Source organism: Canis lupus, chromosome 37 (assembly GCF_003254725.2).
Source record: "Canis lupus dingo isolate Sandy chromosome 37, ASM325472v2, whole genome shotgun sequence".
Classification (NCBI taxonomy): Eukaryota; Metazoa; Chordata; class Mammalia; order Carnivora; family Canidae; genus Canis; species Canis lupus.
In genome coordinates, this window is record NC_064279.1 from 6,915,558 (window position 1) to 6,931,041 (window position 15,484).

General features: G+C 37.8%; 1 protein-coding gene across 18 annotated transcripts in view; it reads right to left on the reverse strand.

Moving 5' to 3' along the window:
- Positions 1-15,484, reverse strand: part of ANKRD44 (ankyrin repeat domain 44) — a 362,773-nt gene that overhangs the window by 67,921 nt on the left and 279,368 nt on the right. For all 18 annotated transcript variants that reach the window (XR_003134598.3, XR_003134599.3, XR_003134596.3 and 15 more), the window contains exons 19-22: positions 12,593-12,680; positions 11,437-11,554; positions 9,671-9,887; positions 6,191-6,278 (exon numbers count right to left, since the gene is read on the reverse strand). Coding sequence is in view for 12 of the 18 variants with exons in the window: in XM_049106597.1 (XP_048962554.1) it covers positions 6,191-6,278; positions 9,671-9,887; positions 11,437-11,554; positions 12,593-12,680 (511 nt within the window). In the remaining 6 variants the exon portion in view is untranslated. The remainder of the gene's footprint in view (positions 1-6,190; positions 6,279-9,670; positions 9,888-11,436; positions 11,555-12,592; positions 12,681-15,484) is intronic.

Consider the following 15,484-nt stretch of genomic DNA (forward strand, 5'->3'; position numbering starts at 1 on the left):
TTCCTTTCTACTGTGAAGAGGCTTTAAGATCAGAAACAAGTATTTTCAAAGTTAGTGGCCTTACAGATGCAACTGCTCCAAAGGGCAGAAACCTAAAACACCACCTGGGCTTGCCCCATTGCACCAGCATAAAAACACTGGCTCAGAAATTGAGGTCTCATGTGCAATCTACAAGGACACTGGAAAAAAGACTGTCTACGAGGTTTTGTGCAAATCCTTTGATAGCAACTCAAATGCCCCCATATATACCCTCAAAGGAGGGCCCCTATATGGGCTGCTTCCAGTGTTGACAAGATGCCAAAGGATTCTCCAATTAACTGCTACCAGTTATTCCCTCTAACAGCCAAGGGGAAATAAAATTAAAATTAATTGAAAAATCTTGCCAAATTCTGGTATATGCCTTCAGGGTAATACTCTCTACTTTAAATCCCACTTGCTCGGGAGCCTGCAAATGGAAACTGTGAAACCTGACAGGAGGAGGCAAAGGGTGAGAAATCCAACCAGATTCAGCTTTCCTAGTCTTTGTGGTGGCTGGTCAAGAGGGACAGGTATAATTTTATGTTGTCCCTTCCTTTCCAAATTTAGATTCTTCTGAATTTGGTTTTGAGGTACCCATTGGTTATTGATCCTTCTCTCTCCCAAGGACTGCTATTGTCTTCTTGCTTATCCTAAATCCTTCTTTTGGCTATCTTTGGGAGGTAGCTCTGCATCTTGGGAAAGTAGTATCTATCGTACCATCTTTGGGGGCACCTCTTGCATTCATGGATTGTTCAATATTGCCAGTGATACTTACTGTTTGTCCTGGCTTAACAAGGTACTTGAAAGGTCTTTTTTTTTTTTTTTTTTAATAGTTTTACGGTTTGCCAGAAGTTGGCCAAATAGGAAGGTGGTATTCACAGCCAAATAGTAACTTTCTTTTAGGCCTTCCTGGTAAGCTAAAATGAAACTATGTACCTGGGGTGAGGGGTAGGGAATGGGGGGAACTCCAGAGACAAACAGCTCTAAATCTAGAACTAAGGAATCATTTGATTTCTACCTTAGTTGAAGAAAGATCTTCCCCTTGATATAAAGAAGCAAATTAAAAATAATGTAGTAGATGAGTGGGTCAGCCCTTTTTTTAAGGAATTAAAATCAACACTCCCTGCCTTACAAATTGTTTTCAAAGACCAGAAAAGCCTCATCTAGTCTTTTTACCGATCCCCAAAACACCCTTATTCATCTCAAAAGGCTTGTAGGTAATTGTAAAATCCTGGATTTATGAAATAAATAAAAGTCCTTCTTGGAGGATCTTGTGTTCTGCCCCTGTGCCTTTGAGGCCTGGTCGTCTTTAGGAACTCACATCTAGGCCATCTCTTTGAAATGCACATTTAAGGGAGGTAATTCTTATCAGAAAAAGAAAGAGGAAAAGACAGGCTATTTGGAAACTAGGGAAATAAAAAATCTTAAGTCTTGACGAGCACTGGGTGATAGATGGAATTCTTGAATCTCTATATTGTACACCTGAAACTAATATAACACTACATATTAACTATAATGGAATTTTTTTAAAATTTAAAAATCTTGTTTTCTCTCCTAAAATTAGTAAAAAGTTTAAGCCATCTAAGCCAGTAATCATAACTTAATCCATTTGCCAGAAACACAATTTGGATCTGTGTTGTTTTGTTGTTGTTGTTAAATAAACTAGTGAGTTTTGTACTATCATACCCATTTAAAGGCTAAAATTTAAAAACAAAAGCTATAAGATTTCTGTTCGTGTCTGTCTATATGTGTGTGTATGTCTATGTATGTATGTTACATTTTTTTCTATTTTCAGATGGTATTGCCAAAATTAATTTGTAAAGAGCTCTATTTAATTGGCTTAAAGAACATTGAGCACTTGGAGCGCCTGGTGGCTCAGGTGCTTAAGCTTCTGACGCGTGGTTTTGGCTCAGGTCATGATCTTAGGGTTGTGAGACTGCACCCCCAGGTGGGGCTCCTTGCCCAGCTTAAGATTCTCTCTCTCCCTGTGCCCCCCCAACAAATAAATAAATAAATTAGTTAATTAATATAATAATATTAATAATAAAAAGAACATTAAGCACTTACACAAGTCAAGAATACTCTCTGAAATATAGAAACTAACCCAAATGTTTTTCAGGTTCACATGATCTACTTTAAAAATCTTTGGTAAAGAAAGACTAGTTTTTGGTTGGTTGGTTGAATTAAAACAAGCATGTCTTCAGACTTATCAACATTTATACTGCAGACATAAAACTTTATTCGACCTAGGTTTGCTAAAAATCAAGTGAGCTCTTGTTATCACTGTTACAGAATTTGTCAGCCAGAAAGATAATTTAAGATGATAGTTAGCTGTTTAATATCATGAAATTTTCATGAGTGATCCAAACATAATCATTAAGAACAAGTAAATTAAATTGAGGTAAGTAAGATAAAAGCTTATAAATCAACTTCTCAACAATAATTATGCTTTATGATATGTATACATAAAAATAGTTTCCAAAACTTAAATAATATTAAGCTTGGTAACTTAAAACCTTAAAGTTATACTGACATACATTAAATGATGGATATTCATTGACTTCTAGATCATTTCCAATTCATAGAAAATTCTGAAACATTATTACTGAACACAGATTTATCTACTTTTGGCTTCCTTAGACAGAGGAACTACAGATATTTGGCTCCGTTAGTACACGTGTTTTGTACCACATTGAGAAAGGTATACGAGGAAGGATATACTTTAGAAATTATGAAATTTATTTATGAATTTGCCAAACCACAGAATGGCAATGTAACAGACAACCCACTATTGCCTACTTATTTTTTACTAGGAGTTAAGGATTCAAGGGGTTAAGAATTTTAATCAATTAACACTATTTTGAAATAATAAGTGTGAGAGCAAATAACTGTGTTAGAAAAGTAGGTAATAAAAGTAGAATGTATTTTTTGGATAAGGAACAGAATGAAAGACATGGGCTTTATTTGTTTTCTTGTTTTGGTAACAAAAAAGAGAAAAGTAATTTTCTCCTCAAGTAAGATGACTTTTTTTTTTTTTGGAATAAGAAAGAGAGGAAAAAATTAGTACAAAATGTGAATGGATATAAAAAGTTGTAAATGGTCTATGGAAAAGGAATCTTGGAAAAGGAATTCTATGTGTGGTCAAGCTGGCTAAGATTGGAATGGATTTATTTAAGTTTTTAAAAAATGACTTTTAATATCAAAGTATACTAGTATAAAATTAGAATTTGGTTTTCACTCCGTTAAAAGAACAAAGAGTTTTTTTTTAGTTAGATTATTGATCTGCTCTTAATAAGAAACCATAAGTAAAGGTGTTTTGTTTTGTTTTTTATCTTTTAAGTAATCCTCCTCTAAAGCAGATTTTGTGTCTTACCAAAATAATTTACTGTGCTTTAGGCTATCTTTATTTAGTCTTTAATTACTTAAGAAAACCCAGTCTTCTTAATATTAAAAGAGTCAAGGAGATTTTTTGTTTGTTTTTTTAGGTACTATGTAACTTTCTGTATTTATCTTTCAAGTCTTTATTCCTTTGGTTAATGGATAGCTTATTATTGCACAGTGACCTATGATCCTATTCAACCAAGTGTTTTAAAATCTTTTGATATTTTGGACAAACTTCCCCCAAATCAAATTCTAAATGAAGTATTTTTGTCCTTGAATGAAGTTTGGGATGTTTAAAAGATATCTGGAACATCTCAAAAGATTTTTTTTTATTCCTTATGAAAAAAATATTAAACTAATTAGGTTTATTTGGTTTGTTAAATTATATAAGAAGCATTGCCAAATGTGGAATGATGTTTTTATGTTGTATTTATATATGTTATTATAAGTGTTTCTAAAAATTCTTAAAATTCTGATATGTTCTAATGTCTGTCGTGATTCTACTTATCATTGAATGTTATGTACAACAAAAATAACCAAAGTTCCTTGTCAATTCCTTGTAATGACCTATCATCAGATGTCACAATAGGTACTTTTAAGTCTTTTGTCATTTGCAGACAGTTATTGCTTTACTCTACTCTGATACTTTTGCAAAAGTGAGATTCCTGGAAAGGTTTCTACCAAGTACCCTTGACCACTGACATCACTGCCAACTACAAGATGTTGAACCTGGGTGCATATTTCACAACTGGAGAAGGCTCCATCTGACATCTGGTCCTGTGCCAATGTCAGAGACCTCAAAACCAAATTGGGAAGATTAGTAGCTGACACTGAAGTACACTGTTTCCTCCCAGGATCTTGGATCAAGAACATTTCTTTCCATTCCTCCTTCCCTCTTTGGCCATTCTTTTCCTAATTACTCTACCATGAAGGTCTTTATGATTCCTTTGTCCACCTTCCACCTTGCCCTGGCCTAGAAAGATAGTGCCATTGTTCATATACAGCAGGCCATTGCAATGGAGGGTAATCCAACTTCTAACCTACTGTTGGCTTTGCTATAAATTGGTGAGCCTGTGGTTCTGTCCATCACAGACTTTCTCCTGATTTCTAATGTCTAGGTTTCTCTAGAACAAGCTTGCTGGATAAACACTTCTGGGGAAGTGGAAACGCGGTTACATAAAATACATGAACAGGTCAGCTGGCTTAAGGAAGAATCCACTCTTTGGGATTATTTCTAAATTTATGTGATTCTAGTTGGTTTGATTCATGAGGACCCTGGTTCAGGAATGTCCTGCAAACCTTAGGAATACTTTTACTATTAATAAGTATCCTCCTGGCCTGTTGCTTCCTAGTCTGTTATTCTCTCAAGGGTTTTAGATGACTGTATGCAGTCATAAGCCAGCCAACTTATGGTCTTCTTCCACCTAGAATGTAAACCTAACATTATCTCCTGTGAAATATAGACTGAGACCCAAAGAGACAGTGGTAACTGAGAGTAACTTGCAACATCACCTTTGCCCAAACCTCTTGGTTGGCCAGAGGCTGATCAAAGTGGGAAGGAAGAGCTGCCAAACTGATCCCACATGAATGAACCTTTACCTGGTAGCGCCAGGCACCACTGATCCTGGGAAACAACATCAGCAAAACAAAACTTAACTTTCAGGTTTCATGTTCTTGAAAATGTACCAGCTCCCAGATGTCAGACCATCTACTTAACCAATTAATAATTACCAAGTTATATCACCCATTCCGGTGATACCTCCAATAAGGCCAAATGTAACCCTTCCTTATCAGATATTTTTATTTCTTCCCTTCTCTGTTTCCTGTACTTTAATCTGTGAAAGCTTACTGCTTTCTGCCTTACTTTACAATTCTCTGGCCTCTTGAAAGTAGACTGTCTGCTTCATGAAGTGTAAAATAAAGTTGTTTGCATCACTTTGAATTGCTTCTTTAAATCATTTTAACAGTTCTTGTGGCACACATTCTGTAATGCCTGCATTTCTTCAGAACCCCTACATCCAGGAAGGAGTTTACTGCATAGCACTTATATGAAGCGAAATGTTAGTTTTTAGGAGTACCGAATCAACAAAGACATTGTTCCTTCAAATTTAAAATCACTCCTACTCTCTATTCCTTACTTTCTTTTTTGATCCACGTTATACCTCCAATATCTTTCAGTCCAATGACCCAGCTGCTTGTGAAGCCCGTAGGCAAATGCAAAGACAAAGCAGGCCCCAGGTGACCATCCTCCCCCAGAATGACCATGGAAGTCTGCCTTAAAGTCACTTCATTCTCTAAACAATGCTTCAGACTACGAGATGGCAGCAAAAAGTACATTTATCAAAAAAAGAACTTACAACACATGAAGAATGGAGAATTACAATATATAAAAAGTCTTCCTGCTATTAGATGTCTTTCTAATCATCCGCAGGCATATTGTTGTTAACCCTAGCTTAGTTTTTGAATTTGGTACACAAATGTAAGGTACATCTGAAGACCTCTTCACCTGGGGTGTAATGTGCCTCTGAGTCACCCACTACCCTTCATATAGTTCCTCTCAGGTGACATGTGAGCTGCCTTGGAACCTGGGCACACCACAGAAAGCTCCTGGAAAATCATTAACCCTAGGAACCACACTTTGCTCTGAGACCTATTTGCCCTTAGCAGCAAAATGGAATATATTGGTCTTACTTCTGGTCTAAAAGCCAGGCCCTTCCCCCAAAAGGCAATTTCTCTGTGTATAGTTAAAAAGATAAAAGCAACACCATTAACTTCCAGTGTTTCTACTTACATTGCACAGTGCAGTGGAGTAAAGGGATTACCGATAAACTGGCGAAAACATTTCTGCTCCAAAAGTACCTCTATACAGTTTTCATTACCTGCAAGGAATCAAAAGAACAAAATTTTGTTCAACAAAATCTATCTATCTATCTATCTATCTATCTATCTATCTATCTATCTATCTATCTATCATCTATCTATCTATCATTTTTGGTTAAGTATTGAATTCTGGCTCATGAATTTTCCTGAATTGACCGAATGTTCATCCTCCATGGAATAAAATTCACAAAATGCCAAAATGTTATTAACTATGCTCACAGGTGTTTTGAGACCTGATGAAACAGTGAAGGCCATATGTTCTAGAGGAGAGAATGAGATAAAGAAGAGACCTCATCTGCAAATGGAATAGATTTGATGTCATCCTCAGCTCTCAGTAGACAGATGCCTGAAATAGATATGCCTCCATTTGCCCATATTAACAACAGGAAATTCTCCTTTCACCCACTTGAATAGGTTCACATACAATTATGCAACCTAATTCAGGAAAGAAGATGTGATCGACAGAAAACAGTATGTGAGATAATGCAGGTGAAAGCGCTTTGACTATAAAAGACTATGTTAAGTGTTTAAAATGGCACCAAGACCAGTTCCTGGCAAATAGTATGTACCCAATATGGATTTTTTTAATAAGTAGATGAATTAATGTGAGGAATTATTTTCAACAAAATGACAATAGTTTGTAAATCGACTGAATTTGAGTTAAGGCCCCAGTCCTGTCAGCTTACTTGTTATGTGACTTAGGCAACCCACTTGGGATCCGTGAGCCTCAGTTTCCCATAGGTAAAAAATCAGACTAGTAATGCCTGCCCTACCTAGGTTACTGGATGACGGAGTTTTCAGTTGATAAAGGACCTAAACATGGTTTGTGAGACAATGTGCAATATTTAGAGCAAGAAGGCAATGCCATTTGGCTTTGGAATACAGACTATTGTTCTGAACTTCTTGTTACTGAATTTAGTGCTAAATTAGAGTCCTCTTATGATCTATCCCAGAATTATGTAGATTGGATCATTTTAAGCTTTGAAATACAAGTCTTCTTGCACCTATAGAGGAAAAGGTGAAACTACTTTTAGGAGGATGGAGAAGCATATGAAGTAAGGAATATAAAATCCCCTAAGCTTATTCAAGTTATATTGTTTAGCTTTCCAACTACAACTAGCCCTCACTCAAATAGTCCCAGATGCTTCAACTTCTCTTTACAATGAATCTCCCACAAAGGACCTAGCTTAGGGGAGCATCTCCACCTACCATTCCTTGAAGACTATATGAATCCCAACCTAAGGTCTGTGTAGGGAGGACTGGGGACCCTTGCACAACTTTCAATATTCAAAGTGCTTAGTGGGGGGCGGGGGGGAATCGGGAAGACTGAACTTGAACCCTGGATCCAGAAGACTGCACTGAAGGGTGATTGGTCAGGCAAGGATTGATCCTCCTCCCAGGCTTGCATCTGGAGAGGCCTAAGAACAGAGAGACCCACCAGCCCCACCCCCCCTCACTCCAGGGGAGAGGATGTGGTCTGTAATCAGCACCCTTATTGTGTCTTCCCCTTCCTGTAGGTTTTCTAGTGCCAGAGGGCTCTCACAGCTTGACTCAGATGGGGGTTTGGGGGGGTTCTCATCCCTTAGTACGTAGAAAAAAAAAATCACAATCTGCCAATGGCAGGGAAGGAGCATAACCAAGTCAAACAAGTAGAAAACTTGGCTCTCACTGAAAAAAGGATTATAAAAGAAGGTCTGACAGCAATATATTAGAGCACTCAAAAACCTTGCTAGTCCTAATAATCATAGTTTCTGAGTAAAAATTCTAATAGAATTGAAAATGGAAAAATAAAATTATAGAAATTTTACTTAGCACCGAGTAGGAAATATATGGGTAATTATCCACCTAAACTGAGGGGGTAAAGACCGTCTCAAGCAAGACTGAAAATCTACATGCAATAAAAAAAATTTTTTTTTGATAGAGTCAACTAATGAAAGTTCAAAATCTCTGCACGGAAAAAAAATATCATAAACAAGGAACAAAAACAAATGAGAGACAGAAAGAAAACACCTGCAGCACACATAACAAATGGAGGATTCCTATTTCTAAGACAAGGTACTTCTAAAGCATATGAGAAATGATAAATAACTCAATAGGGAAAAATGGGCAACAGATGAAAAATGCATGTCCAGGAGAGGAAAAGGAAATGCTAATACATAAAAATAAATACACTATCAGAGAAACACAAATTGAAATAATGAGATACCTGTTTCTTGCCCTTCAAAGTGACACACACACAAAAAGATGGTATTGTCTTGGGCTGCCAAAGGCTTAAGAAAATAGTAAGTTTTATATACACGTCTGATGGAATAATGAATTTTTATACTCTCTTGGTAAAGTAATATGGTATAACTCACTAAAATTAAAAAATATACATGCCCTCAACAATAATTTCACTTTTGGAAACTTATCTGACAGAAGTTAAGGGACTAATATGAACAACACACTGCAGCAGTGTCTTTAAAAGGAAACGACCTGAAACCAATCTGACTGTTCATCAACAGGATCTGGTATGAATAAGGAATAAATTCTGGTATACGCAGTGTACATTTACATAGCTATGTAGCTATCATCTCTGTAGCTCTATAGCTACAAAATACACAAATTATTAAAAAGATTAGTGTATATTAATATATACTGACTTGTAAGAATATCTGCAACAGAAACTTAAATAGTAACAAAAAAAGAAAGTTATATAATATTTCTTATCCAATTCTAGTTTTCAAAAATAGATGCACATGCAATTTGTATTTATTTATTATTCTCACAGGAAAATTATGAAAGATACATACCAAATTACATCAGAAAGTAAATTTGGAAATGGAGACAATTTTACTTTAGGCACTTCAGCATTTTTGATATGTTACAATTAGTATGCATTTTCTTTTTTACTCAACTCAGTGAAACGAAAAATTTAAAATCTCCCAAATAACAAGTGCAACTAAATAAATAGGGGATATAAGACAGAAAAAGAAATGCCAACACAAGAAATCACCAATCAACTAATAGTCAATTGTGACACATAATTACATCATATTTTTTGTTTGTCTTTAGTTGTATTATTTTAATTCCTTGTAGGATCTCTGGTTTACTCAGGTAAGCCAGGAACCTTGATTAAAACTAGTTCTTTCAGTTCATCAGAGCTTCTGATTTGGAGTTAGATGTTAGTGATTAACAAAAAGGAGGAAAGTGTATTTTTACTGCCTTAGGGCATCATGGAGCTAATAAAGGGAAAAGCTAAAAAAGGGGGGGGGGGGGAGGTGGGTACCTTAGATGCAGAAAGGTTAGAGACCGTGGTTTACAACTTAACACTATGTTCTCACCTCCACCAAGACCACAGTGGTATGGGGCAGGAAATCTACTGGAATCAGTCAAATGACAATCAACTCACCATTGTAACAAGCCCAGTGCAGTGGCGTGTAGCCTTGGTTGTCTTTGAAAGAGCAGTCCTCCTCGGAAAGTGCCATTTGGAGCAGCTCGCTCAGCCACGTGGCGTGGCCCCGTGCAGCTGCATAGTGCAAGGGTGTCCTCCCTCTGGAATCTTTACAGAGAATTGATACTTCTTGTTCCAGCAGCATTTGCACACATTCCTCATGGCCTGTCATAATCTGATGCATTGCAATTAAAAACACAAGACACATCTCAGAAGGGCAGAGATGGGGAAGCAAAGCAGTGGCTAAGTGAGCTAGGCTCGGAGTAAGTGGACACACGCCTGGGCTTTAAGGGAAGCCGACTCTGCCCTGCTTCTGAGGAGCCAGGCTGACAACCCCAGCAAGATTCATGACTGAGAAGTCTGTGAACACCAGCATTTTCAAAACATCTCTTGACTCTCAAGACATTAACTTAAAAGGTATCATGATAGAGTGGAAAATACCAGGTTTAGAATCAGGAAGGTGCAAATTAAATCTTGGCTCACACTCGTAAAATGCAGACAGATCTGCCTCTCTGTGCCTCGGTTTATCCAGCTGTAAGTGGGAACAGTAATAATGACTCACAGGTTGTCGTGAGGCCTAATGAGACGTGTTAAGGCTCCCAGCCTGTGGCACCACCCACAGGAAGTATTAGAAAAAGAGAACTATGATTATGATATTCACCGCTTAGAGTTCTTTTCATTTATCATAGTGTTCAGTACCATCCCCAAATAACCATTTTATGATTTCTGTTTTTGTTTCATTTAGTTTATCTGACATCCTTTAAAAAAATTTCAGCAGATGTGTATGAAGAATTGTCCACAGAAAACATATTTCAGCAGGATACATATTTCAGGTGTTGATTGGGCAACATTTGTAATAAAAAAACAATTAGAAATAGCATGGCTACTGAAAGCTAAGTAATCATTGGAATAAAGTATACCTCTTCCACACAATGGGGGATTAAAATAATGGAGCAGAAAAATATTTAGTGACATGGAAAAAGGTCCTTGATCTACTTAGAGAAAAAAAAGCAGTTTCCAAATAGCATCTTCCATATCCTCTTTTTAAAATTCAAAATAAATCCATACGCAGCAAAAATATTGGTGATACCTATGCCAAAAAGCAGTTATCTCCAGGAGGTAAGATTACTGGTGATTGTGATTTTCTTCTTTGAGCCTTAAAACTTTCTTTTTTTGTAAATTTTCTATGATGTGCATATAATCACAAAACAGAACCAATTCTACCAACAGCAGGTGTTCATGTATCTATTATCCTAATCTAGCATGAAATCTGAAAGGCAGGACCTAAGAGTACCTGTTATTATTTTACCTTTGCAAAAGCTAGCTTGCTCTTTCTTTCTTTCTTTCTTTCTTTCTTTCTTTCTTTCTTTCTTTCTTTCTTTCTTCTTTCTTTCTTTCTTTCTTTCTTCTTTCTTTCTTTCTTTCTTTCTTTTCTTTCTTTCTTTCTTTCTTTCTTTCTTTCTTTCTTTTCTTTTTCTTTCTTTCTTTCTTTTCTTTCTTTCATAATTTCTGTACTCAATGTGGGGTCCAACTCATGACCCTGAGATCAAGAGTTGCATGCTCTACCAAATGAGCCAGCCAGACTCGCCTGTAATTTCTTTTCGACTGAGATTAATTAGTTATCTTAGGAAACAATCTTATTACTAAAAATTCACATGGGGGTGGAAAGAGGAAAGAAGCTCAATACAAAATTGCTTCACTCTAGTTGAGGAAGATGTACATACCCCTCTGTGTAAAGCTGTACAGCCCATGATGTCAACGGCATCTACATTAGCTTCCTTTTCAAGTAACAATGAAACAGCATCAATGTGTCCATATGCTACAGCAAGCATCAGTGGGGTTCTAGGCAGAGAAATAAATTAGGCCTTTTGATGAAGTTTGGGGAAAACAAACAAATGAAAACCCCATCACTTCCAGAAGGAGGACACCTCTCTTTTCTCTCTTTCTTGAGTCTCCTCTTAACAATTGCTTGATTTTCTGAGTGTCCCCAGGTTGCTTGCATGGAACAGGCTGCATCCATCTCTGGTCTCTAAAGGCCATGTGGAATGGTGTCAGCGGAATGAGCAATAGAGGTGGGACAGGGGGATTCTCAAATGTTCCTGTTAATCCCATCACCTTCAAAACTGTGTAGCAGTCACCAAATAATTACTGAGTAGGCAGTGTGTCTATGTAGGAGGCCCTCTTGCTCCTATCATTGCAGCTCTACTTGTATAGTTTTCTACGTTGAACTTCTGTTCAAGATTTTATTTGATCAAAGCTTCATTGCCTGGAAGAAAAGTCTGACAAGTCTGGAGATAAAAATAGAGTGTTGGGATCCAGGAGGGGAGGTTCTAGTTGTAACTCTGGTGCTAATTCATATCGAGGGTGAGTCACTAGTGCTTTGTTTTTGCTCTGCATTTCCTATTTGCAAGAGGAGATTAGGTGGAGGAATGGGCTAATAGATGGAAATACTTTGGAAAAACACCCTCAGAAATGATAAAAATATGAAGGAATTTTTTTTTTTTTTATGATTCAGATAACCTCCTGAGGTCTGCCCTCCGGTCATTATTAATGTTAAAAAAGGGAATGCAGCAGCTTCAGAAGAGGGTAAAAATGGATACAAACAAGAAACAAAGAAAGGCCAGGACTCATGGCCACAGACATAAAATGTTGGCTCTTTTTCATCAAGATACAGCCCTTCCCATACTTTTCTTGGATATATATATACTCTAGCACAAAACTCCCTCATTATTCTAGGGCTCTCAACTATGAATTTCACTCAAATATATACTCCAAACTAGAATTCAGCAGTCAGCCCTCCTAGCTATTGAGCAAAATTAACTGATTTACCTGTTGTGATTGAAATGCCAACAACCCCAGGCCAGGTTTAAGAACACTTACTGTCCTTTGGCATCTTTCACGTCAATTGCTTCTGGGTTGTCTGCAATTTCTAGTAATAGCCGTAAACACAGTGTGTGACCATTAATTACTGAAAAAGAAAAGAATGGACATCCTTTTAACAGACCAGCACCACACGTATCCCTCCAAAGTGAAATTTATTTGGATTTCAAATCAGTGGTTTTCAATTGCTGCTGACAGATATCCCCAGGTTTCCAGTTCCTGCTTGCTGCTGGGCACATCATACCCTAGTGTTTCCATTACTAATCAATTCATCTTCCCCTTTCTTCCCATCATGGCACTTTGGTCCTCATCTAGCTTTTTCCTGGTTCCTATACTGGGAGTTTTTTCCTTAAAAATGATGTCCTTTCTTACCTTGTATGGGACTGATAACCTCTCCGAAATGTTCAGCTGTTCTTTGTGTTCCTCTAAGAGAGTCACCCAATTCTATATAACCCTGAGTCCAGCCTGCCTCCAGCCCTTTTTATAAAGAAGGAAGAAGTGCAAGGAGGGGAAACAGGGGAGCAGAATAAGATGGGAGGAGATGTGGAAGGGAGATGCTAATTGGTCCTGTCTTTGTTTCTCCCAGTCACTTTACATTTGGAGGTAGACATTAGAGCAATGGTTCTGATTGATTAGCGGTGACTTAAAGCAAAACCTCACACCAGAAAGGTGTAGGCGAGCCCTCAGCTGATTGCTCCTAGACTGACAGCTCCCAGGAAACTCACAGATGTATGGCCTGCGGCTACAGGACAACTCTGCCAGGAGTCCTCAAACCACAGCCCAGCTTCTCCGCCCTGCAGGGTCTCCTGCAGCTGCTACCTTCCCAAACCGTTGGGCCTCTGTGTTGCCTTGCCCCTTCTGGCCCTAGTGGGGGCTGCTCATGGGCAGGAAAGCCGGCCCTACTGTTGGCCTTGACCAGCTGGGGCGAAACACAAGGTCGTGGCCCAGTGCGCACCAGGCAAGAGGCTTCTTTGGGAAGCAAGCCTCCCGGGCTGATCATCTGCTGGGCTAAGGTATTCTCCTCCAGCTTGCTGAATGGAATCCATAGCCTTACAAAAAAAACATAGCTTTCTGCTGAGGGAGCAGAATGTGAACAAATACGTTTAAAATTCCAAATGTGACCTTCTCTCCTTTCTGAACAATGAGGACACCATAAACCACATTGCTTTCCCCTCCTTATGGCTGTGGAGAGAGAAGGGAATAGATGCAGCTATGTTCGGTTGATAAAGGTTCTTCTAAAAGCTGTGTTTTACAGTTCTTTTTATTGCACGCCAGTCATGAGAGAAGGCTAATTTAACAACAACATATTTTTCAGGGACAATGCATATTGGAATAAGCTCACATTCATCAACACAACTCAAATTAACTACAGGAATAATGCCCACGTTTTGTAGACCATTGCATTCAGCTCATTCAGCAATGTTCCATTTATGTATCTCAGGAGGAAATTTTGTAGACTGCAATACAGGCAATACACTGCTGTTGCTGTTGTTTTTATATTTTTGTTGTTTTAAAAATTACATTAATCTATTGCCACTGGTAAAATATGCAAGAATTTAATGTACGCTTAAAAGGAAATGATTAGCAGAGGACTGACAGCTAAATACTACAGACAATGGGGTTGTGAAAGAGCAGGTCTGGTGTATTTTCATTCATTCTTCTTTCTATGTCAATTAGAATATTGACAACATTCTTTAAATACTCATAATCATAATAGTTCTAAAGATGTTTGACTTTTGGCTACACAGAAAAAGAATAAAACCATCTAAGTACGCTGGAGAACAAACCCATTTCTACAGTGGTGTTTTGTTTTTTTGTTTTTGGCAGGTGTGGGGTGGTGCGCAGCAGCTCACGGCCTTCAGGTAATCATAATTCCCCTCTATTATAAAAGTGTAGCAAAACTAGAATTCTCATTGGCTTCCCATACACATTTTCCTCAGTTGCCTTCTAGCAGAAAGATGCTAACATCTCCTTACGCCGTTCCCGGCCAACTCCAGCTTTGTCTCAGACTAGCTCAGCCTCTCCCTGGCTGTGAGTGACAGAGAACCATTTTTCATGTTGCTCAAAGGCCACAACTGTCATCGCAACTATCTGTGCCAAAACCTCTAATATCCAACCTGGCTCCTGCCCCCTCACAGTACTCCCAGGATTTGAAGAAAAAAACCCCCCAAGTTGGCCTCTCAAATTGGAAAAGATTGTGGAAGCACAAGCTGAAGCTTCTGCACAGCAGACATTTTGTGGAGAATAGAGTCAAATGACAGCCTGCATCTTTTTAATGAATGACCCCAGGGAAATCCAAAAGGAGTGAGTCATCTTGACCACCAGGGGGCTCCGTTGGACCACAACCTGGATCACAGTGGCACATAAGTGACAATGATTATCCTTCACTGTTTACCTGTTTACAAGGACAATTGTCCACAATCTAAATAGGCCTTTTGTAATTGTCAGGACATACTGTGCATGGTACGTAACACAGCATGCTTAGCACACTAATAGACAGCTAATCAAAAAAATAAAAATAAAAATAAAATAAAAGACAGCTAATCTTTAAACTAAATTTGAACTTTATAATAATACCAAGAATGCCCGGAACACCGAACTTTACAATGATACTTGATAATAATATGAAGAATACCAAAAACACTAAGCGTGGTAGGAAATGAGAATTTATAATTTAACCACACTAAACATTACTGACCTCATGGCTAAAGTTTTTCTCCAGGAAAATCATTTCCAGATAATTAGGCAACACCATGCTTTTTTCAATCTTTATATTGCCTTGGAAATATAAGTGGTTTGGAAATTCAAGGATATACGTGGAAATAGTTTCACAAGATCTGACATTTTTCCAAGTAACAAGAATCAGAAAGTCTTTTTGGAAAACTGTCTTTA